Source organism: Amblyomma mixtum, chromosome 5, assembly GCF_055824585.1.
Source record: "Amblyomma mixtum isolate Tamu chromosome 5, ASM5582458v1, whole genome shotgun sequence".
NCBI lineage: Eukaryota > Metazoa > Arthropoda > Arachnida > Ixodida > Ixodidae > Amblyomma > Amblyomma mixtum.
In genome coordinates, this window is record NC_143016.1 from 26,382,944 (window position 1) to 26,406,459 (window position 23,516).

Below are 23,516 nucleotides of genomic sequence, written 5' to 3' on the forward strand. Positions count from 1 at the left end.
ATTACTGAAATTGAAATAAAATGAAATATATTAACAACTCTCGTCGAAAATTACATCGTACAGTGCACTAACGCATATTTTGTACGTCACGTAGATAATAAAAACAACTAAATTTTAGAATGCGAATTGCAAAGTCGATAATCAAAGGACTCTTGCTGCCACCAATTTAATAAAGGAGGGAGGGTATATGATACGGACTGCTGACAAAAGTACGCGCATGGTGTAGGCACATTTTATATTTCACCATGCAAGGTATGACGAATGGTTTCATTATTTCTTAGATTAGCGAGTGGCGCAACAAGGTTACTGTTTAGGAAAGGGCTTATAGTTTAATAATAGCCTGCTTTTGCCCACTTCGGAAAACGAAGAGATGTCATATTACTTAGCGATGCTAAACCGCGAGCCTGGTATCGAACATGACTGCTTTTCCCACGAAGTTTATCGCAGGAATCTATACAGAGGAAGCTGCCGGACGTTCAAATAGGGAGACTCACGAGCTCAATCGTTAGACTGTCTTCCTGGCCAGCCACGCAAAGAATCAAATGAGATGAAAAATAAAAAAGCGTCTACGATGCCTATGACTAGAGTGTGTACTTGGCTGCCTCTCATCATGACCCCTGTGACTGCGTAGCCATACAGCTACATTTCTAGAAACAATAGCAAGAGTGCCAAAAGTACCTAAACAGATGTAAAGCATGACGGTAGAAGGAACAGTGAATCTACCTGCTAAGGCGATTCACAGGTAAACCTGTCCGTGCGCAGTCAACCAGTTTGTGGCATTAGTTGAGGATTCTTTATTCATACTGTTGAGAGTTCTAATAAAAATGACCGAAAGCACAATGCCCAGCAAACTAACATACCGAGAATTGTTACGATGTCGTTAATTTGTTTATTTGATTACTCACACGGACACACGTTGAGACATTACAATTCAGTGGAAACGAAAAGTACTGTAGTAAAACGAAAATTTGAGTTAGTTGATAGGTCATTTTCGTAGAAACAGCGCTAAAAGACAAGGGACGAGCAAGAAGACGGGATGAAAAGCTTGAATTTGAATTAAATGAATCCAACTAAATAAGCGGTTGTGCTGAAATAGTGACGAATGTACAAATGAAGGAATCCAAAAAGAAATAGAAGTATCATGTTAAAACAGACCTTGGGCAATCTTCGGCCTTTTTTTTACGGTACTGCAAAAGCAGTGATGAGGAACAAAACACAAAATGGTATAATTCTTCATAGTTTGGAATATTTGATTACCACTCTTATGTTCCGGCCTTGTCAGGCCGTATACGCGGTTGTACAAACCTCATCACTGAAGATACAAGCGCCGTGTGGATATATAATTACATGTGCTCATAATACGCATCTACAAGGTTAAATTACCTAACACAACATTGTCATGTCGAGTACGCTTCTGACGCACACACGAAAAAAAGAAACTGAAATTCCTTGCAGAAGCCGTCAGTGGGTTAAGCAACCTGAAATGGAAGAGATTAGAATAAAGTCAGTCTATTCGTACAAAAGTATTGCTAGAAAGTGCGTTACAGCTCAAAGCCCAATTGGCAGCCATCATTGCTGTTTATAAAAACGTACACTTAAGACTGAGGAGCAAAGGAGCAAAGGCGCAAACCGAGGACATCGTGCAGTGTGTCTTTAACGAATATCCCACGCGTAAATTCGTCTACATTCGTCTACGGCAGTTGACATAGCATGCATCACACACACAGACATCTGTGCTTGCTACTATCTAGGCGCCAGGCTGATTATCTTTTATTCCGCTAGAACTTATAGCGGCCATTCCCCGCATTTAGCCGCTGTGTCTGCCCGAAGCTTCCTGCTGGCAGGAGGCCTACATGCAACGGTACGCATATATATATATATATATATATATATATATATATATATATATATATATAAAGTCCCCTAGACGAACACCGTGGCATGCCGTTGCATCTAGGTGAGCCCCCTAGACAAACACACCACCGCAAACACCGCAGTGGACCAATGTTTAATGATGCAAAAATTGCGAAACACATCATGCTAGCGTACACATTCACATATATGGCCTCACTACGCAAATCGGGTGCCGTTTTGTTTTCTTTTTTTAATGCATTCTATCCCAGACACGGCGGTTGCATTCCCAGAGGCGAAATGAATTCCAAGAAGGATCGCTTAAGCGTGCGAAGCATAATTGCTAACGATTAGTGAGGACACTCAGGTAGATGAGTGTTTCAAGGGAAAATATTTAGCTCATTACATGCACGATGACTGCTCTCTTGAGCACGGTAGACCGGAGATTACGTTCTAGGTAACGGAGGAAAACGCCGGTAGCGTTCGTCTGGGTGCTGGTTTGTGATCGTGACGTGATGTTTTTCATAATTTGCACTAATTTAACAATTGTTCTTCTCGCTCGCAGAAGCAACGAATGCTTATACGCAGGTCACATATCGTACGGCAGGCACGAAGGGTCTACGCCGGGTCTATCATCAAGAGCGTTAATGATACTACTTCCATTGAAACATCGCCTGAAGAGAAGTTTCCTTCCAGAGCAGTGCTCTTCCTTCAGCGTTTTGTCCTGATAACTCTTCCATCAAGAAACCGGCTCCCAGGAAACCAGAAGAGGCTCGACAGTATGTTAAGCATAAAACAGATTTCAGGATTTCGGTAGCGCACTGTTTCTTTACCCACTCTAGTTTGGAATGTAAAAATTCGATAGTCGCTCCGGCGTTATCGGGTGCGTTGTCCACGTAAGTGGGGGGAGGTGTTGGGGGGAGGGGGGCTTTTCTTACCGGCGACGCAGGCGGTGAGCACAGACGCGGCCAGGCTGGAGAAGAACGCGTGTCCAGCGACGCTGGCGAACAGTTCGCTCTTACGTGGGCACACCATGCTAAGCAAGCTCATGGTGGCGCCCACCACGCCCACGTTGGAGAAGTCGCACAGTGCGAACGTGGCCAGCATGCGGGAGCGTTCCTGGGCGCAAATGTGTCATAGAGGGGGAACAACTCACTACATGTCCAAGGGATGCCTGGGAACACCACGCCAGAGCCGACTCACCATATGAGCCCGCATTTATTGATCACCTCAATGTCAGTAGTATGAAAATGATAGTTTTGGCATCGGGAGACCAAGAGGAAATAATTTTTTTCTGACATGACGACCGTTTTCTCTACGAAGTGGCGATGAAGCAAAGAGGAAAAGGGGCGAGCTGGGTCATGTGCTATTACGTTCTGCCTTCTTGCAAACGCCTGCAGGGGTAGAACACTTTATCAGAGTATGTGAAGCCAAATGTGACTACCTTCATATTGACACTGACTGAGTCTGAGGGAAGCTCAGTTTAGAATGGCTGTGCCGATCGCGATAGCCAGTGAGTCGATAGCTAAGGCGCCAGGCGCTTACGTACCGAGCCCGAAGATGAGCTTTGAGGGCTGCATTAATACGCACTTCGCAAATGCTAATCTGCGCATCGGAAGCAGGGCTCGTTAGAAGGCTGAGTCATACGTATACAGTATAAGCCTGATGCTTACTACGCAAGCGCACGAGCAGGTAAAAGCCATTCGACCATACGGCTGCGCTAAAACACTAATCGCATTTCATCGCACCTAAGACCAGCGTGAACATAAAAAAAAAAATGAAAGGAACACTTCAACTCCACCTTAAAAGTGTGACGCGATAACGCTCATAGGTTAATGCGCATTTCTGCGAAAATCTTCCTTCTCTATTTTACCTTCATAGATCTGCGGGAGTCTTCATACCACTCCTGTGCAGTGGTACAGCGGTCAAGCGATGCGCCACTGCCCTGGGATGGCAGGTTCTGCCACCGGAGGGGCTTATTCGACCCAGGTTGATCTTCCTGAGCAACCTCTCTCGCGACCAGTCATTAATTTAGCTGCCACCTGCCACGGTGGGCAGGTTCTGATGACGCGATAAGATCACGTGACTTAGATTACCTACCAACCTGGCCCGCCTAGGTTGCTTATCTGGGGATTTTTCGCTCACGATCAACGACGCCGGCTTTTCTGCGACACGAGCTCATTAACGCGACGCTATCGCGTTAATACTGTGTTATAACTGAATAATAAATAAAGATTAAGCTCCTCACCAGGTCGAAACAGCGAAGCACACTCTCCGTTTGCATCGGCTGAAGCCTGTGCTTAGCCATAAAATCTTCATAGTGGGCCCGCAAGAAGGAAGTTCATTTAGTGGGCGTGAGCGTGCTGTTGTGTTCCTTTTGTTTGCGTTCTCGTTAACTGTGAATACAGTGCTGCAGCTGTCGATTCCGACAACCGCTGTTTCTACACTGCTTAAAAAAAAAAAAAGAAGGAATCCGGAACAGGCGCGCAGGCCGACATGCCTCCAGCTTGTGCGCAGTCTGGACGAAGGCGGTGAAGGCAACGTATTCGTTGAGGAACACCTTGATGGCAAGCAGCTGGGCCACGGCGCGGCTGTCCCGCCATGACACGCCCATGAGCAGCGCCACGGGGGTGTACACCATCTCCAGGAGCCACTGCGGTGCATGTTGGGAGGAAGACGTCGCACTACACTGAGAAAATTCATCGTTTATGCGAGGACTCTGCTGTTTATTGTTCTCATCTTATGATACATCAAGGCAGCTTCTGTTTGTACTCGTAGAAAAGAGGCGTAAGATTATGGCCGATTTCCTTGCCTAAGTGTGAAAAAAAAAAAACTTTACGAGCGTGCGCTTGGTTAAAAAAAAAACAGCCCACACACACACTACCTCACCGCATAATTAGCCCATAATTAGCCCATGATGGTGTGGGCTGTTCGTGCTACAACAGTCTTTTCAGCACAGTAGTAATGTCGTAAGAAGGAACGCCTCATAGACAAACTGCAGCGTCAATGAAAAATGTTTTGGCTAAGATTGAGGAGCTAAAATTAATTACGACAGCAATCGCGCGCCAGTTTGCTCACACGCACCACGCTGGAACCTTGAAAGTTCTTTGCGCTCGCTTGAACAGTGATGACTTGAACAGGAAAGTACATATGTGCTGCACAAGGCTTTCCAACTAGATTACAGAAGATAGAGAGATTTTTCTTCAAGAAATTAGCGAAAACACAGGGCACTATTTACAAAGTTTTGGTCACGCTCTTACTATGTAGAGTTTAGTAGTGTCTGCGGATGCTGATAAAATGAATATCGAATCTCTCAGTATGGCGCAAGACGAAGAGCTGGCCGAGCTGGTACTAACTCGTGCTAAAAAATTAACAGCGCAGAAGGAGCTGGGACCATATCAACAAAAGCGCAGGGCAAGCGCTGACTCGCCAGTAACCGTTTCATTATAGACGCTTGAAATATAATAAACGAAAGCACGAAAACATGCAAAGGAAAAGGTAAGTATTTAGCGGTAGTGTCTTTTCTGTTTTATGTTCTTCCCCTTTCGACTACTGCATCTTTCATCGTCTTCCGAACGAAACGATATAGCCCGAGTCAGCGCTCGCCCAGCGCCTTTCGACGCCTTGCCTAACGCCCTTTTTGGGCTGTTTTTTTCAGCTCGAAATTACCTCCCTACTCCCTAGAGTAAACAGGTAATGTAGTTCTTGCCCTTGTAGTGGCCCAGCAGCACTGCGCGTGGGAAGAATGGGCTAGGTTTGGCGCCTACGTAATAGGGAGCGGGCGCCGGGCTCTTGTTAACTGTGAGCATTATTATTATCGATCACCGGGTGAAGGCGTAGACTGCAGGCACACCAACAGGGCGCGCACACGCGCGCACACACACATGGGCGCACAAACACACTCGCACACACAAAAGAGAAATACAAGTCGAAAAGCCAGTCGGCTGGAGTTTGCAAGTGAGCAACGGAAGGCGAAGGGACTCCGGCCATATGAAAAGCACCGACTTACCCGGGGTTGATATGCTTGATGTGCATCTTGTTTGCGTTAGTCTGGCCTATAGAACATACTGCTGATCTGGAACTTTGGCGCAATGTCTTAGCTAATACTCCTATAGCCCCGCTGTCCATTATAACTGTACGCTATAGTCCGGATCCACGCCATAAATGTACTGAAATTCTCTGTTCTGTCCGCGAACGCTTTGTAAAGATGCAAAATATTACGTTCAACCAACTCCGCGCGTTCAGTTCAAGACCTAATGTTATGTACTGGGTTTCAAGACTTGTTGCATAAAATTGATGATGTTTTTGTGCCGTTCTCGGAATCTATGGTTGCGTCAACAATCGCGGTACTGTATTTTAATTGTAATTATTACTGCAACCAGAAACCCGGCCACTTGGCATCTAATGAATTCTTTCATAGCGTAAAAGCTGACCCAACCAAGCCCCTGCCTCCAGAAAAAGTCGGGCAGTTTGTGTCGACTCCTCGCTGGAATGTATCACAGAATATAAAGAGGCGATTCGGCAAACACAGCTGCCTTCCACGTACCCCAAAACACCATTTTGGTTTGCAATTTTACCATAAAATGATGGCCCTAATACACTCACTAAATACAATGCTGTCGAATGAAAAAGTACGAATTATTAAATGGCGAAATAATAAATGCAATAACAGGTATACATTTGAAGCGATTCGCTTGCCCCACCCCTCACTGGCACTGATTTCTTCTCAAACCTTACACTGAACTCGTCGTGCCTACCTTTTGTAGGTTATCGATAAAGTGTGAGCCACCGTTGGAGCCCCCCATCAAAACAGCATTGATTCATTTTGTTACATTTTTTTTATTGTTGTTTTTCCCCCTACACGGCACCCAACTCCTGCAGCATCTTGTAATAATTGGCTGAGAACTTCAACTGTCAGTACGTAACCGCATTGACTTTGAGTCATAGGCGACGATAAGCAGAGGGGTTCAGGCGCTACTGAAGGCGGGCAGTTTCGCACTTGAATATTTGGGCGGCATAGCCTCTGCATCATTTCTAACTTCCGTGCCGCGCGGCAGGTTGTTGCATGATTACGCAGGGACCGAAAGAAAAATAGCACAGCACTCTTCATTGTCCTGCTTTTTTTGCGTTTATTCTCTCTAACACAGTGTTGCAGACATGACACATCCATAGTTGCCAAGTTTCCTTGTGCTGCCTAGCAATATTGCGTTTTCTTTTCCTTGTTTATCTTCTTGTTGCTTGCTGGCTTATCTACGCGTGCATTTCCTGGAAGCCTATATATCTGATCGTTCGGCTGTCAAATAAATGAGTTATCAGCAACGTTTGTCCCTGATTCACTTGATTGTGAGTGCCCACATTTGCACTTTATTCGCTTAGTAATTATGAATACAAACTTGGCCCACAAACGGTTCACCTATCACACTGGTTGTTCATTAGTCGTCTCCGGTGAGCTAGCTACTCGCAGTGAACCAGCACACAATAAGCACGTATACAGCTATAGAGAATTAAGCGATACCAAGCAGTATAATAGCTTTATGTATCTGCTAGCCGAACACATTCCGTGTCAGCAATTTCTACAGCGCAGGTCTGAAAGGCCGCATAAAGTCCTCGGTCACTTTGCTGCCCCGCTTCACACAGGCCGAACAGACCCAGTTATCCCAGTTCCGCGCGCGGCTAAGAGCAGCAATGAGGTGCGCTTGCACTGCGGTCAGTCAAGTGACGTCAACGGCACCCACGCTTAAACTTTGAAAACGCGAGTGTACGGCTGCAGCGATCACTTTCTCCTGCATTCCACTGCTGCCACAGATCATTTCGACACAATAGCAAATGCTGCACTCATTCTAGGCAGCTGTCGGCGAGACGTGGCGCCGCGCTCGAGAAGAGGACGTAGCCCTGCACCAACTGCGCCTTCTCGTTCTACTGAGGCAACTGACTCAACGGCCTACCGAGTCAACCGAGTCGCACATAACCTGTCGTGGCTGACCAAGCGTGGACAGAATGAAATTACACGCGTGCTCGCTTCGCGTGCTGTCTCCACAGTGTGCAGTGCACGCTCTTGACGATGGTTTACTGGCGTGTAAACTTTCACGAGGCTAGGACGTCGGTGCGATTTAGAGCAAGTCACAGGCACCAGAAAGTCGCCACGGGCGTAGTGTGCGCGAACATGCCCTCGTTATCCCACTGCGGCGGGCGATATGCACACGTGGTCGCCGAAAATCGAAGAGCAGCAGAGCGACGTACGGCCGAGAGCACTAGGACGCGGTGAACCTCAACTAAAGTTGTCATCGCAGAGAACCAATGAGCTTGACGAGCGGCGTTCCATTGCTTCTGCTGCTTGCTGGCAGAAATATGGAACAAGCTGTCCTGTCGGCGCCTGCGGCTGATTCCGCTTGCGCGTATCGCAGTACTTGGAGCTGCATATTTACCAAACGCTTTCCCGTGTGCTCCCGCTGCAGCACAGGCCGAAGGCGTCCTAAGACTTTGTTTAACAGATTTCCGGTTGTCTTTAATAGACTGCTCCAGAACAGCTGCCTAATTTAATCAGGGATATTTCTGCAGGCGAGAGGCTCATACAACAGTGCTCCCTGAGCACGCAGTTGGAGGTTCTTCTAACGAAAGTCATATGCATGTTTAATCGTGCACATTTTCGTGGTTCTGCAGGTATTTTAGCGAGTAGGGTTACCTGCAGACTGAGCTGTTCGGAGCCCACGTTGTTGGCCGCCCAGGCGACGAATACATCGAGGAAACGCGCCACGGATGCGTAGGTGACCACGTTACCCGCCAGGGCGATCATTAGGTAGACGCCGACCGTGGCTCCCGTAAGAGCAGCTTCGACCAAGGTCCTCTCGGGGCTGTGTGACGAGATTATCGCGTGAATTCATGGTGGATTATGTTGATTATCTATTTAGTGGATTATCTATAGCACTCTACATGGCAGTAACCATGTGGAAAGCCATAAAGTTCAAGGCATCCACCGATATATCTTGCTTCTGAAAGCGTCATTAGACACCATTATTACTATATGTAAGGGTTTTTTATATTTAAATCCAATTATAAGACCAGGGACTGCTTCAAATGCCCTAAAAGCATAGAATGTTCTAGTCCCTAGACCAGCGTTTAGGATTTATCCTACACAGATCATTGGCTGTCTGGTTCTGGGCCAAATTAAGAACGGACGTTTATGTTATAGAACTTCGCGAAGCACTTTAAAGAATCTGCTTCTCATAATTAACAGAAAATTGTTACGATTCTTCGATAACGCAAAAACATCAACGAAATAAATTCACCTCGAAGCGCAGGAAGGTGTACTGTCACAAAGGAAATAGCCACAGGGAAGCAATAGGATACACAACACTCCCGAAAATTACCACAGTGCATTAGACAAATAAATCCAATACAAGGTCCTAACCACCGCAGAAAAAAAAAACGATATTTTATGCCACCCCGACTTTTTTCATTTAATAAGTCTACTTGACTCCTCGAAATGCGCCTAGCAACTTAAATATACTCAAGAGTACTTCCCAATGGCTCAAGTTGACTGCAAATATTCCTGCACTTTAGGTAAGGCGTCCGGATGAGCGTTTATTGCCGTCTGCTTCCAGAGCAAGCAACGTAATCATTTTCCAACGTAAGAGGGTTGGGTGTGGGCATTAACTGTGCCGGCATAAAATCTTCTGCAGCTAACACAACGAATCTGAGCCTTTGTGTGAATACACACCTGCGGTAGAGCAAAGTCAGCTGCTTCTCTGTACCTGCTTCCGGGTACACCAGTTTGGAGTAGGCCAGCGCTGCCGGAACGCTCAGGATGGATGCGCTCAACAGGTACGTCGAATTGATCTTTTAAAAGAAGAAAACAAACAAAACCATTGAGGCAGCGTTACATGCGCCCTTTGCACTTCTCAAAACCTGTACGTGGTTCCTCATAACAAGCGTAGTTCTCATAACTTGTACGTGGTTCCTCATAACAAGCACAGTTCGTGTTTCCGACGTATAAAAGGTACAAGTGTCGTACAAGTGTCGTTTCACAGCTGTAGGTAGATGTAGGTAGGTAATAGGTTTCTACCAGTTGGTGGCCTTGAGAGTAATTACCGAGCATCTACGTTCACACTGCACGACAGGCGAGGCATCTGTGTAAGCATAGTGTCGCGGGAACAAAGCTCAATCAAGAAAAAGAAAGCTCGCTAACTGTGCGATCACAAACTTGTGCGAGTGCTGTTGGCAGTCGTTTCAAGCAAGTGTAACCGTTTTTATTTTGATTATTTAAAAAAAAACGTGAACGAAGTGAACAGTCTCATTAGAACGTGCCATGTCTGGCGTCCTTGCTTACTAGCCATCATCTTGGACCCCCCGAGTTGAAACAGCCGCATTTGCTGTTTGACGTACCTCAACGACGCCTCCATCGCGCGCTACGTTGCAAATTCGCGGGATTCCTTCATAAAAAGCAAAAGCTAGCAAAAGCTCCCGCATTACAGCTTTATTCTGGGGTACTGAGGCGAACAGGTGAATGACTTCACTAGAGCTTTTTTTTTTTTTTGGCGCCTTCCTGAACGAACTTTTTACGTGCTGGTTTTCCCATGTTTTCAGCAGTTCATAAGATAATAGTTTGGTTTGTGAAACAACAAACTAAAACTATGGCCTCAGGTTTTACTGCAATTGTCTTTTCTGAAACCCTAACCTATGTTCATCGAAACAATGGATGAAAAAAAATAATGAATTGAATGAGAATCGCAATCTGAGCTGGTTTGTTTAACATTGCTCTTAAGTGAGCAGTGCAAAAAAACACGAGGGACATAGAAAAAGAGGCCACCCTTAAGCGCTTGTGGTGTGTTGTATTTCTATGTCGCCCGTGTTTTTTTCACGCAGTTCACTTCTGGAAGAGTCAGCGAAGCGTGTTTCAGAATATATGCTTGCCAGACAGGTTGACGCCTTTATTGCGTAAACTGCGGTCACCGGAACTCCTCCTTTAAACTTCGTGCTGACGGCTTGTGTCGGTAGCCGACCATGAAATTATTTGTGGACAGCGATGCAGAAAAGGTCAAGCACGTGTTTCGCATAAATGAGAGCCAGAATCAAATATTGCGAAGTCGTTTCGCAACCACCCCTTCTATTTCTAGCCGACCCATGACCACGAGGCGTCTGTTTCAGCGGTTCCAGCTCGCATGTTCCTTCGACCAGTGCAGAAAATACATTTGCAGTAAAGTGGCCACAGCATTAAATATGGCGGTTCAGATGCCACGATACCTCGCAAAAAAAAGGTATAACTTATTCTCTAAATAATATGAAGTTTTTTTCTGCAGGGCAGAGTTCTTCGGAATACCAGCTAGGAACTTTGCGCGTTCCTCTACAGTGCACAAGAAAAAACGAAGTAGAAAGCAATAAGCCTATGACTCCTAATGCCATGTACAAAAAAACTTCGGCTAAACTGCTACTTTATCCTCCACTTCATTGGGTTATGTCGGCTCTAGTCTTTCTTCTCTTCGTTTTTTGATGAAATAACGCTATAGCCGAGACGTTATATATATATATATATATATATATATATATATATATATATATATATATATATATATATATATATATATATATAGCACAATAAGGTAAACGTACTTGGTTGCTAGTTTAAAATAAGATGCGAAATTGAGAAACGCTTCGTTTATTGGGAGTCGACGTTTCGGACAGAGCCTGTCCTTTTTCAAGACTGAAGTTACAAGTCTTGAAAAAGGACAGGCTCTGTCCGAAACGTCGACTCCCAATAAACGAAGCGTATACTTCGCTATATATATATATATATAGCAAACAAGCGAAGGGGAATGAGGGGCTCGTTATAAATATGAAAGAAGCCAACAGCCACAGAAACCGAGGGGCACAGGGGATTTTTAATTTATTTATTTATATTGTGGTGTTGATCAATTTAGAATATTACTGAACATGTTATCGCTTAAAGCTAATTGATTAGAAAAGCAGAAGAAAAAACAACCACTGCCGCCGGTGGGATCCGAACCCACGACCTCCGAATTACGCGTCCGGTGCTCTACCTCTGAGCTACGGCGACGGCTGTCAAATCTTCTGCTTTCGGGGGTATTTATGTTTTACAAGTAACCTAACCTTGAGAGTGTTCATCAGCGCCACCCACGTTCATAAGCGGCGGACGTAGAACGTCCTGAGTTACCGCAGGTGTGACGTAGAACGTCATCGAACGGAGAGGGTGGAAGCTGCGTGAGAACCCTCTTATGCTTCCTATGGCGTCAAGGCTGCCAGAACCGAGGCCCTCGCTAAGCAATTAAGCAAACAAGCGAAGGGGAATGAGGGGCTCTTTATAAATATGAAAGAAGCCAACAGCCACAGAAACCAAGGGGCACAGGGGATTTTTAATTTATTTATTTATATTGTGGTGTTGATCAATTTAGAATATTACTGAACATGTTATCGCTTAAAGCTAATTGATTAGAAAAGCAGAAGAAAAAACAACCACTGCCGCCGGTGGGATCCGAACCCACAACGCGTAATTCGGAGGTCGTGGGTTCGGATCCCACCGGCGGCAGTGGTTGTTTTTTCTTCTGCTTTTCTAATCAATTAGCTTTAAGCGATAACATGTTCAGTAATATTCTAAATTGATCAACACCACAATATAAATAAATAAATTAAAAATCCCCTGTGCCCCTTGGTTTCTGTGGCTGTTGGCTTCTTTCATATTTATAACGAGCCCCTCATTCCCCTTCGCTTGTTTGCTTAATTGCTTAGCGAGGGCCTCGGTTCTGGCAGCCTTGACGCCATAGGAAGCATAAGAGGGTTCTCACGCAGCTTCCACCCTCTCCGTTCGATGACGTTCTACGTCACACCTGCGGTAACTCAGGACGTTCTACGTCCGCCGCTTATGAACGTGGGTGGCGCTGATGAACACTCTCAAGGTTAGGTTACTTGTAAAACATAAATACCCCCGAAAGCAGAAGATTTGACAGCCGTCGCCGTAGCTCAGAGGTAGAGCACCGGACGCGTAATTCGGAGGTCGTGGGTTCGGATCCCACCGGCGGCAGTGGTTGTTTTTTCTTCTGCTTTTCTAATCAATTACCTTTAAGCGATAACATGTTCAGTAATATTCTAAATTGATCAACACCACAATATAAATAAATTAATTAAAAATCCCCTGTGCCCCTTGGTTTCTGTGGCTGTTGGCTTCTTTCATATTTATAACGAGCCCCTCATTCCCCTTCGCTTGTTTGCTTAATTGCTTAGCGAGGGCCTCGGTTCTGGCAGCCTTGACGCCATAGGAAGCATAAGAGGGTTCTCACGCAGCTTCCACCCTCTCCGTTCGATGACGTTCTACGTCACACCTGCGGTAACTCAGGACGTTCTACGTCCGCCGCTTATGAACGTGGGTGGCGCTGATGAACACTCTCAAGGTTAGGTTACTTGTAAAACATAAATACCCCCGAAAGCAGAAGATTTGGCAGCCGTCGCCGTAGCTCAGAGGTAGAGCACCGGACGCGTAAGTCGGAGGTCGTGGGTTCGGATCCCGCCGGCGGCAGTGGTTGTTTTTTTTTTCTTCTGCTTTTCTAATCAATTAGCTTTAAGCGATAACATGTTCAGTAATATTCTAAATTGATCAACACCACAATATAAATAAATAAATTAAAAATCCCCTGTGCCCCTTGGTTTCTGTGGCTGTTGGCTTCTTTCATATATATATATATATATATATATATATATATATATATATATATATATATATATATATATATATATATATATATATATATATATATATATATATATCTTAGAGGTCTTTTATGTCCCGTTTGCTTCGTTTTTCACGCTAATTGTGGCCAATAATGCAGATTAATCACATAAATATGTTAAACGCCAGGAAGAAATGTAAAACTCACTCTTCTGAAAGTCTTAGTATTCCAGATTTTAGTTTTTAGGTCAGCTTTTCCTGCTTCTGATGCTAAAATATCCTAATTCGGAGCGCACGATTCTGTTACACCGCTGCTTTCGGACCTATAGCACTGAGTTCTCAGCTTGCTGAATTGAAAAGCCAAATCGCTATACAATGCGGCTTTCTACCACCCCAAGACGTTCAGTTAAAGTGAAGAGGAGAAAGTCCGTAAGTGTCGACCTAGGAACAAGTCAGCCTGAAGGACAGCTCGTATCGATCAACGAATTGCAGGAGACTGGAATTCGGAGCTCACGAGGGCAGAGTAAGAACAGTGTTCGCCCCTCCTATACCGCAATGAAAGACTCAATGTTTCCTAGAGATACTCCGAAAATAGCATTACTTCGATCCCTTCACAGCAAAGAATGCGGAAGCAATGAATGACCTGAAAGACAGCTCTGTATTTGCAGATACACGTTTGCTTTTCATTCGCGGGAAGCAAAGACGACTCAGTCCACCGAATGCCGATGAGAGGGGAAGGCTTCGTGTTCTCTGTAGTAGAGCAGGGCTACTTTAGGCGTCCTCGGCTCCTAAAGGTCACGAAACAGTAAAAAAGAGAGGGCAGTCGTGAACAAAACTTTGCTCGCAAAATGTCCACAGGATGCCAGACGGGCTCTGCCCCCTTATCCCTCCCCCACCCCATCCCTTCTCCCCCAAGAAAAATCAAATGTCGCTCAACCAGAAATCACAGTCGCATAGCAAGAATAGGGACAGTGCGTTGGCTGCAGAGTACACCTTTTATTAGATACAATAGTACCATGACAGTGATTTGCAAGACCAAATTCAACTTTAAAAAAAATACGAGAGTCAAGTTAGTGCAGCTTCGAAAAGGATGATAAAAAGATTAGTCAGCGCACTCTACCGTGCAGGTCCTTTTTATTGCGAAAGCAATACTACTTGCACTTTCACGCCTTTGCCGTGCCGTGGCCGGTGACCACCATCGTGCCGCGCCGGTGACCACCATTGACCTTCATTTGACCTTGATTGCATTAGATTGTATTAGATTGGATTAGAATGGATTGGACTGGATTTGATTGGACTGGACTGGATTCGATTGGATTAGATTAGGCTAGATTACATTAGATTACATTAGATTTGATTGGATTGGATAGGAGTGGATTGGATTGCATTGCATTGCATTGCATTGGTTTGGATTGCATTGCATTACATTGTATTGGATTGGATTGGATTAGATTAGATTAGATTACATTAGATTACATTAGATTAGAGTGGAGTGGGGTGGATTGGATTGGATTGTAGTGGAGTGGAGTGGATTGGATTGGATTGGAATGAATTGGATTGGATTGGATTGGATTGGATTGTATAGGATTGGATTGGATTGGATTGTATAACCGATGCACCACCACAAGTCTAACCACAAGCACCACCATTACCAGCTACACTACCAGCTGTACCATGGCATACGTACGGATATTGCTTTCGCAATTACCGGGCTTAACCAGGCTAAGCCACAGCGAATTTTTTACACTGATTTTACTCCACAGCCACCAAAAGTAGCAGCAACGATGCTTTAGAAGCAAGGACAGTTCATTAGTGGTGCGCAATCCGCTCTTTCGCATTGATTTTATGCTCCAGCGTTTATGAACGTCGCAAGGCTGTCATTGGCACGACTGCGACATCGATGTTCCGCCGGTCAGTAAGACTTTAATTGTGTGTAACAGCTCGACTGGGACGTTCAGCGATCGAACTCTGAACAAAGCTTTTTGAACTTGAGGAAGTGAAGGTGAGGCCCAAGGTTCTTCCTTCTTCGAATGGTTGAAATATTTTGCTGACACTGTCGTAGCCAGTAGCTTCGCAAAACACATGCAGTGTCCGAAAATGGTGGAATTTGTAATATTCCGATGAAGAGATCTCGTCTCCTCAACAGTTTCTTGATTACTGCTTTGCACTGTCAAGTCGGCATTAATCCTCAGATGATTAGGATTTGAAAAGTACTGCAGAAACATAAGCCCGTACACCCGTTGAGAAATTGTAATTTGTTCATAAAATTGGGGTTAAACCATGGTTTCTTTCCGCGGCATGTACGCCCGAGTGCTGTATGTGTTTCCTACTGTTGAGAAAGTTTTTTTCTTCTTTTTGAAGACATTGCGTGCCATTAATTAATTACTGAATGCGCGCTTACTTATCAGTTATGAAAATACGCTGTCCACCCCACCTCCGCATTTTCCTCTTGGTGAAGTCTCTTATCTTAGACCTCATATGTGCCTACCACTGCCGAGGAACTTTTAACGTTTTTCACACCCAATTTTTGACTAACTAAACACTCTGCCACTTGGACACTGACCAAGAAGCAAACGATGTTCTGATACTAGCTGCAAAAACAGCACATCGAATACGGAGCAAGATATGACTTCAGCTAGGAGGAGATATTTCGCGATGATGAACTCATGCATACCTGTGTACACATGACAGATTTCAAAGTGACTTAACTGAAGACGCTATATGAATGAGCAGTAATTACACAACTTCTTTCGCTACACCAGCTACGGCTCACCCCGAGGTCCACGTAGACAGGTATGAGCCGGCCGGAGACGGTGCTGCACTCTAGCGTCAGTATGCAATGCAGGCTCGAGCTCGACATGGTCAGCAGGTACGGGTGGACCAGCAGCATCGACTCCATCTGCGCGTCAAAAGGAGGTCATAGACATTGCTTGTCACGCGTACATTATGGACAAAAACATGCGGCAGTTCTTTAGAGAGCAAGCACTCTCCAGTGTGATTTGGATGCATTCTTTCTAAGAACCAAACGAGGCGCTTCCTGTTTGACCTAAGTTGACGCCAGATGGCACATAGCAACTCTCTCATGTTGTTAATGTTGCGAAACTTTCAAGAAACAAAGTGGGCTGGCTGTATTGCCCCTATACAGATCAACAGTGTGTCTTTCAACGTTACAAATAAGTCAAACTGAACCATACTGGAGATTAAATGTGTGCAGTGGCTTGCGCGCAATTGGCGAGCATTACATTGTCTATACATGAAACACCGAAGTTACCCTTTTCACTGCGTGAAAAATAAACTTTCGTAGTGCGTCGTGAAGCTATCGTGTGGCGCTTTCTTGCCTGAAGACTGATTCTAATTAGCCAGCTTTCCTAATGTTTCAAAGCATTATGGCAATACGTTTAAGCTAATCGAGTTCAACAATGTTATAAAGCTGGGAATGACTACGTGTATAGTTGTTTTCGAGATTCTGCAGACAGGAGAATATCATATAGCAGCCGACTAATAGCCAGTTACGTTCATTATACCTCTGTGACTCGTTAGAAGCGGCAACTAATGTTCTAGGTTCATTAAAGCCCGTTTCAGCAATGACTGCGCAATTACAGAAATGGCGCAATAGCCGCAACTATAATAACGTGCCGCTGAATGGGATAGTTCGACAAACAATGTAAGCAGGCGTCTTTTAACTACTGCACTTCATGAGGCAAGCGTTCGGTGCGTAAACAAGATTTGTTTTATGTCGAATTTTCTTCCGCACGCCCATTTACAGTAGGTGACGTTATGTGCTTGAGTCTATTTCCACGTCGGGTTGATCGATACAGCTAGTTACGACAACTGAAGGTTATCAAACTTTGAGTGAACCCCTATGCTATCACGGGTGCTTGGAGCACTTTATACGAGGGTAATCCCAAAAGTAAGGTCTCCAAAGGGCTGCGGCCGCAGGGAAACTATTTGCGTGGCTGCTCGCCATACTGCTGTGTTCATTGTTACCCGCCTTACAAACAAGTTGTGACTCAGCGAGAAAGAGACTGTCAGTCTTGGCACGACAGCCATTTAAAATGGAGCTCCCGTTTGTTGCTACCGCCAGGTGCGAAGTTAGCGCAGTTATTCGATTCTTGAACGCAAAAGGCGTTCAACCGATCGAAATTCATCGACAGCTGACGAAAGTGTATGGAGAGTCGTGCATGCATGTTAAAAACGTCCGCAAGTGGTGTAGGGAGTTCGCAGCCGATCGTACTGAAATTCACGAGGAAGAAAGAAGAGAGAGACCGTCAATTTCTGAAGAGACAGTCGCGGAGATCGAAGAAATGATGTGGCAAGATAGGAGAATCAGAAGTAGTCTGCAGTCAAAATTCTATGAACCGTGTTTCTAGAAACGCCGGGAACTAAAATGCAAAGTTGAAATATCGGAAGGCGTGCGCAAGATGTGCTCCGCGAATGCCCACAGACGACCATCAACGGCAACGCGTTGACTCCTCCCGCGAATTTCTTCTGCCTTATGGAGATGTAAAGGAGACCTTTTTGGATTTCTTTGTTACGGGTGACGAAGCCTGGGCATTCCACTCCGCACCTGAGACCAAACAAGAATCACGTTAGGAGCGTCACTCCTCTTCGCCCAAACCGCGAAAATTCAAGCGAACACAGTCTGCTGGCAAAGTGAGACTGCTGGACAAACGCTTCCTCAATGGCATGGCGGTGAGCTGGTATGACATGGGCACACAAAAACTGCCCCGGCATCTGCAAAAATGAATAGACCGCAACGACGATTATGTGGAAAAGTAGAAGAATGGTCTGCCTCTTAAGTTATTTGTAAATTGTTTAAAATAAACATTTCTTTTGATTTATAAAAGAAGTGGAGACCTTAATTTTGGGATGACCCTCGTAAATATGAGCATCCGACCCGGACGATCTCCGAGTACCAGTAAGCTATGTTTTTACATTGTGGCAACGCCATTTATTTAAGCAGGCATGTTAAAGGCGATGACGACCTCCTCTGACACCCTAAACATATTGTGAGCTGTGCTTTTACATTGTGGCGACACCATTTACTTAAGCAGCCACGTTAAAGATGATGACGACCTCCTCTGACACCCCAAACATATTGTGAGCTGTCTAGAAATAAAATTAAGATCAGAATCTCTAGTTAGGGGCTAGTGTAGGTTTATTGTTTTTTCAGCACGTAGCCACACCAGCTGTCGCGCTTAACTGTTCCTTCTAACGATATTTCCTTACTTATTAGTCTGGGGAGAACATTACGAGTAGAACTGGGTAAGAGCCAGATTGATCCTTCATTAAAGAAATACATGTCACAAGGCCTGAAACTCAGGGCAAAATAACAAAGAACTGCTCCACGAGTTTTTGTTGTTCTCTGTGTAGTTCTCATCTGAGTATTGTACATTGTGAGGTTTTTTTAAGGTAGTCAAACCGATGACAACCTGTTTGCATGGACTAAATACGGCCGCCCGTCGGTCCACTTTCACCGGCACTTCTGTGCCTTTGCGCATCATTTGCGCGAGTACCAACATATGGGGCAGTAATGAGCAGGCACTCCAGGGTTGCGAAAAGCTGCAGCACTCTAGCACTTCAGCGCGCGACGGAGTGTAATCCCCAGGCACTATCGACTGTGTTCGTGCACCGACTGTGCCCGTACAAATGCTGCGCAAGTTAGGAGCAGCCTGATTAGCTCGGCGTGCCCTGGGGTAAACAACGGCGTCGGTGCGGCCCTGCGAATAGACTCCTTCGCCGCACACCGGCAACTAAAACGCTCATTTTACGAGTGTAACATTAAGCTAACAGCATTTGTCACGTTATCTTCGGAGAGAATGCGCATGCCTGTCAGTTGTGGCAGAAATTCAACGTCGCGAAAATATCGAATCTCGTTTCTCATATATCAGCCCAGTGCATCTGTGGGGACAAATCAATGCGTAGCTTTGCTCAAGATACGAAACAAAAAAAATTAATTATTAAAAATCAAACATTGCGTTCGAACAATAAATCCCAGTCATGCAAGTGGCCCATGTCCCACACCAAAAGAGTTAATAATATTTGTTCTATACTAATTTTGTTAGTCGCTCGAAAAAGTGCCTGAGAGATGTCTCTGGGCAAGGTATTGCAAAGTGAAACACATACAGCGCGAACGCATACAAGGACACCAATGAAGAAAAACGTGGCGCAGCGCTGTATCTGATTGTTTCACGCCACCCGTGCGTTTGTGCGTACACTGTATGTGTCTCACAAAACGGTCTAACGAAGCGTTTTTTTTGGGGGGGAACATACATTCATTGTGTCCTGTCATTCCACTTTTGACGCCACTTAAACATACGAGAACAACACAGAACACGGATGCGCAAACTGTCAAGTGAATTTTATTCAGGAGTAGATACATGTAGGGTGTTTCACCTAAGACTTTACAGAATTTTTAATCTTTAATTTATTCCCGGAGGGTGCGTATGCGTTTGATTTGGTTTGGTTTGGTTTGGTGTGGTTTGGTTTACGAGTGTTTAACGTACCAAAGCGACTAAGGCTATGAGGGACGCCGTAGAGAAGGGCTCCGGAAATTTCGACCAACTGGGGTTCTTTAACGTGCACTAACTTCGCACAGTACACGGGCCTCTAGAATTTCGCCTCCATCAAAATTTGACTGCCGCGGCCGGGATCGAACCCGCGTCTTTCGGGTCAGCAGCCCAGCGCCATCACCACTGAGCCACCGCGGCGGCTCAGTCGTTGTTGTTTCCTTTCATGTGTGTGCTGATGATGGCGTATCACATAGTCGCATCATACATTGGATACAACGCATAGAGCTCGTCGTATTATTGTTTCATTACCTCATACCCTCGCTATCTCTCTCTCCCTCACTCTCGTCGTCATACTCATTTACCTTCCCCAGTGCGGATTAACTGGGTGAAGGCGTGTTGCTCAGGCCGCCCTCTCCACCCATGAGTAGACAGTGATTGCTGCTTAACTGCCACTATCAAGGGTATCGTAAACTAAACACCAGATAGTTCTAACACTGCGGAGGAGTGAGGTATAGTTATGACACCGCTATGTTTTATCCCAGCGTACTTGTGAACACAAAATGTTGTACCCACTTTGGCATGCTTCATTTCGAAAGTGAGAATTACGCGGAATCGTCATTCACGTTTTTAGTTTCAGTACTGCCACATTTTAGTCATATTTCTCACTACCCTAGTCAGACTTTACGCGTATTTGTCCTTCACCTCGACAGTATCGAAATTCACTCCTCATTATTAACACTGCGTTGATAGGCCCCCGTAGCTGGGAGGACCCTAAGTAACGCTGACAGGGACCACCGAAGTCACTTCTACTGGCGATTTTCTAACACATTATATCCAAAAATCGAAAAGATCATCTTGTCTTGCATGGTAGCTATGTAGGTCGCACGGACGCAAGGACACACTCTTCGTTGCAGCCGTAGTGGCTGTCATCAGCTGCGCACCGCAACGAGTGAAAGTGCGACGCTACCATTAACGCATGTACCGCACGTGTAGCAGCGCCATTTCACAAATGTGTAGGCAAAAAATATTCCTCACCTTGGAATATACTCTACCTCGAAGTACTTTCCAGGAAGACACTGAGCTACTGCATTTTCCGCTTCGAGTTGTCCTTTCGGTCTCAACTTGCCATGTGCTAACATTCCTGATAGGCTCATTATATAAAGTCCCTTTATCTGTAAGCCCTTCATCTGTGCTGTAAGGCCCAGAAGGCGGCAAATCTTACTTCAACTACGCCTATTGGAGAAAATTGTTCAGCTTTCCATTGCAAACATACTGCGGCACTAACGTGTCATCTAAGTGAGAGTGCCTTCCTTCGTGCGTCCCTCTTTTTTTGTGTCTGTGAAAAACGAGGAGTTTCTATGCGCAATATAAGCCTGTTGTTAGAAAGCACTGCTGTTCCCGGGAACTCACGGGGCCGTTCACAACGCTGACGAATGCGATCAAGACCTCGTAGGAGCTGAAGCTACGGCCAGCGGTGATGAAGTGGTCGATCCCACCCAGCAGGGTCTGCAGGAAGCCCACGTAGTACAGCATTCGCGCGAGAAAAGCCACGTAGCAGAGCGAAGGCAGCACCTGCATGCGTCATTCCATACCATTTGACGATATCTGCTAGCGCGCAAACAAATTTAGTGTTTTTACAGCTCCAGCTGTTATATGAAGGTATTCCGCGTTAACGCCGATCGTCGTCACCCTTACGCATCCGCGAACAGCCCCGGACACTCACTCCCCAACCCCATAGCTAAGAGATGGCAGTCGACATATGTACAGCGTCGCTCATTATGAAAGGGAACAAGGGAGCGCGTAGCCTCTGCACTTCGCGAAGAGCTGCCGCTGTGAGCTGAGCAACTGAGCCAAATGGGCAGGGAGCGCGTCAAGAGCCCACTCACGCTGAATGCGAACACGGGTGGTATGTTGTCGACGTCCCGGTGTAGGGCTGTCAGATTCGCCATGTGGTGGCTCATGTTCACCCCCTCCGCCAGGTAGCCGAAGGCGAAACGGCCTCCTGCCGTCAGCCACCGCACGTAGCTGCGGAGCTTGGAGACCGCACAGGTTGCCACGGGCTCGCCCAGGTTCAGCCTAAGGAGAACCAGGCCGCTGACAAACGTGGCCGCCACACAGCCGGCAACCAGGCTCCATGAGATCTTCTCCACGGGCGCATGCGGTGGTAGGTGCGATAGTGATTGGTGGCACGCCAATGGGAGCACGTAACAAAGCTCCAGGTTGAAAGCACAAGCTAAGTCTGCCAGCTGTCCTCTTCAGCGCGTCGCACTACTCTTCATGTTTACAAAGACCTGCGGCAGCTCGAAAAGTTTATTACAGTGACAAAAGCGTAATTTAGAATAACTACCACAAGGCACCGACCTGCCGTGGTATTGCCCAGGTCAATGTTTTTGTGCGACTGTCGGCCTCCTAGCTATGCAGTAAGCGACAAGGCGTCGTTTCAGCGCTCGAAACAGTATGGTTTAACTCTCCAAAGCATAATGATTTACTTATTTGGGACATGCTCGACTGCGCGTAATCAGTGACCGCAAAGCCTGAAAGACACGTGTCATCATACTTAAACGGGTGGCGGGTAGTGGCGGAAAGCTAGGTTGAGCGTGTTCTCTCCTTCATCACTGCCCTAGCCTCTCCTCCGGAATTGCAACACACAATATGCCGGAATTACTACGGGTACTAATTCTCTAACGGTCCCCGACAGCCGCCCTTCTCTTTTTTCTCCTCCTTCCCCTGTCGTGAAGCGGTACGCATGACGTACTGTCGCCCATTTTTGCAATTCCCAGACACACCGCAAACCTTTTCAAGCCAATGCAGGAATATTCATGGCTTGTGGACGGGCATTAGCAAACCCTATCCCGTAGGCACGCTCGAGCAGACGATACCTGCGGCGTCATCTAAGGGAAAAATAGGGGAATTTATTTAAGAAGGGGTGCGAGATACGCGGCGTTTGAAAAGCGCAAAGACCGCAGCTCAAATCCTCTTCGCAAAAGTAAACTCCTTGCCTTAATAGGCACACCGACAATGACTGCGCAAGCATTCAGGCTGAACCGCTTGCAACACCGGTCGCTTGGCAAAGAAATGCAAACCGTTTTACCTACGCGATTTACGCCTCAACGCAGCGGGATAGGATCGAATTGCTGATTCAGAAACAAAAAGATGACATCGTGGACACTAAACCTTTGGCTGTAACTTGCAACAGTTCTTCCTCGTCAGTTCGCAAGCGCACACACGCAATCCGGTTAAGGTATGAGGCCACGAATAAAAGTAACTTTTTTTAAATCACCATCTAGGACTAAAATTATTTCACCTGATAGAACAAGTTTGATTTGCCTTGACACACTATTAAAGCGTAAATTATTAAAGCATAAGCTATTAAAGCATAGAAGTTCATGTTTTTAGTATTTGTTGTCAAAGAATGCATTAAAATTGCAAGTCGTTCCAACAGTGATAAGTAACGAATGAAGTTCCGACTGCAGAAAAGC

At 45.7% G+C, this 23,516-nt stretch overlaps 1 protein-coding gene across 1 annotated transcript in view; it reads right to left on the reverse strand.

Annotated features, from left to right (window-relative positions):
* Positions 1-867: 867 nt before the first annotated feature.
* LOC149341563 (sodium/nucleoside cotransporter 1-like) overlaps positions 868-23,516 on the reverse strand; it is a 44,095-nt gene continuing 21,446 nt past the window's right edge. The window contains exons 5-9 of the mRNA XM_089546683.1: positions 21,924-22,178; positions 21,448-21,609; positions 16,299-16,424; positions 2,790-2,970; positions 868-1,478 (exon numbers count right to left, since the gene is read on the reverse strand). Of these exons, the coding sequence (XP_089402809.1) occupies positions 1,462-1,478; positions 2,790-2,970; positions 16,299-16,424; positions 21,448-21,609; positions 21,924-22,178 (741 nt within the window). The 3' untranslated portion in view covers positions 868-1,461. The remainder of the gene's footprint in view (positions 1,479-2,789; positions 2,971-16,298; positions 16,425-21,447; positions 21,610-21,923; positions 22,179-23,516) is intronic.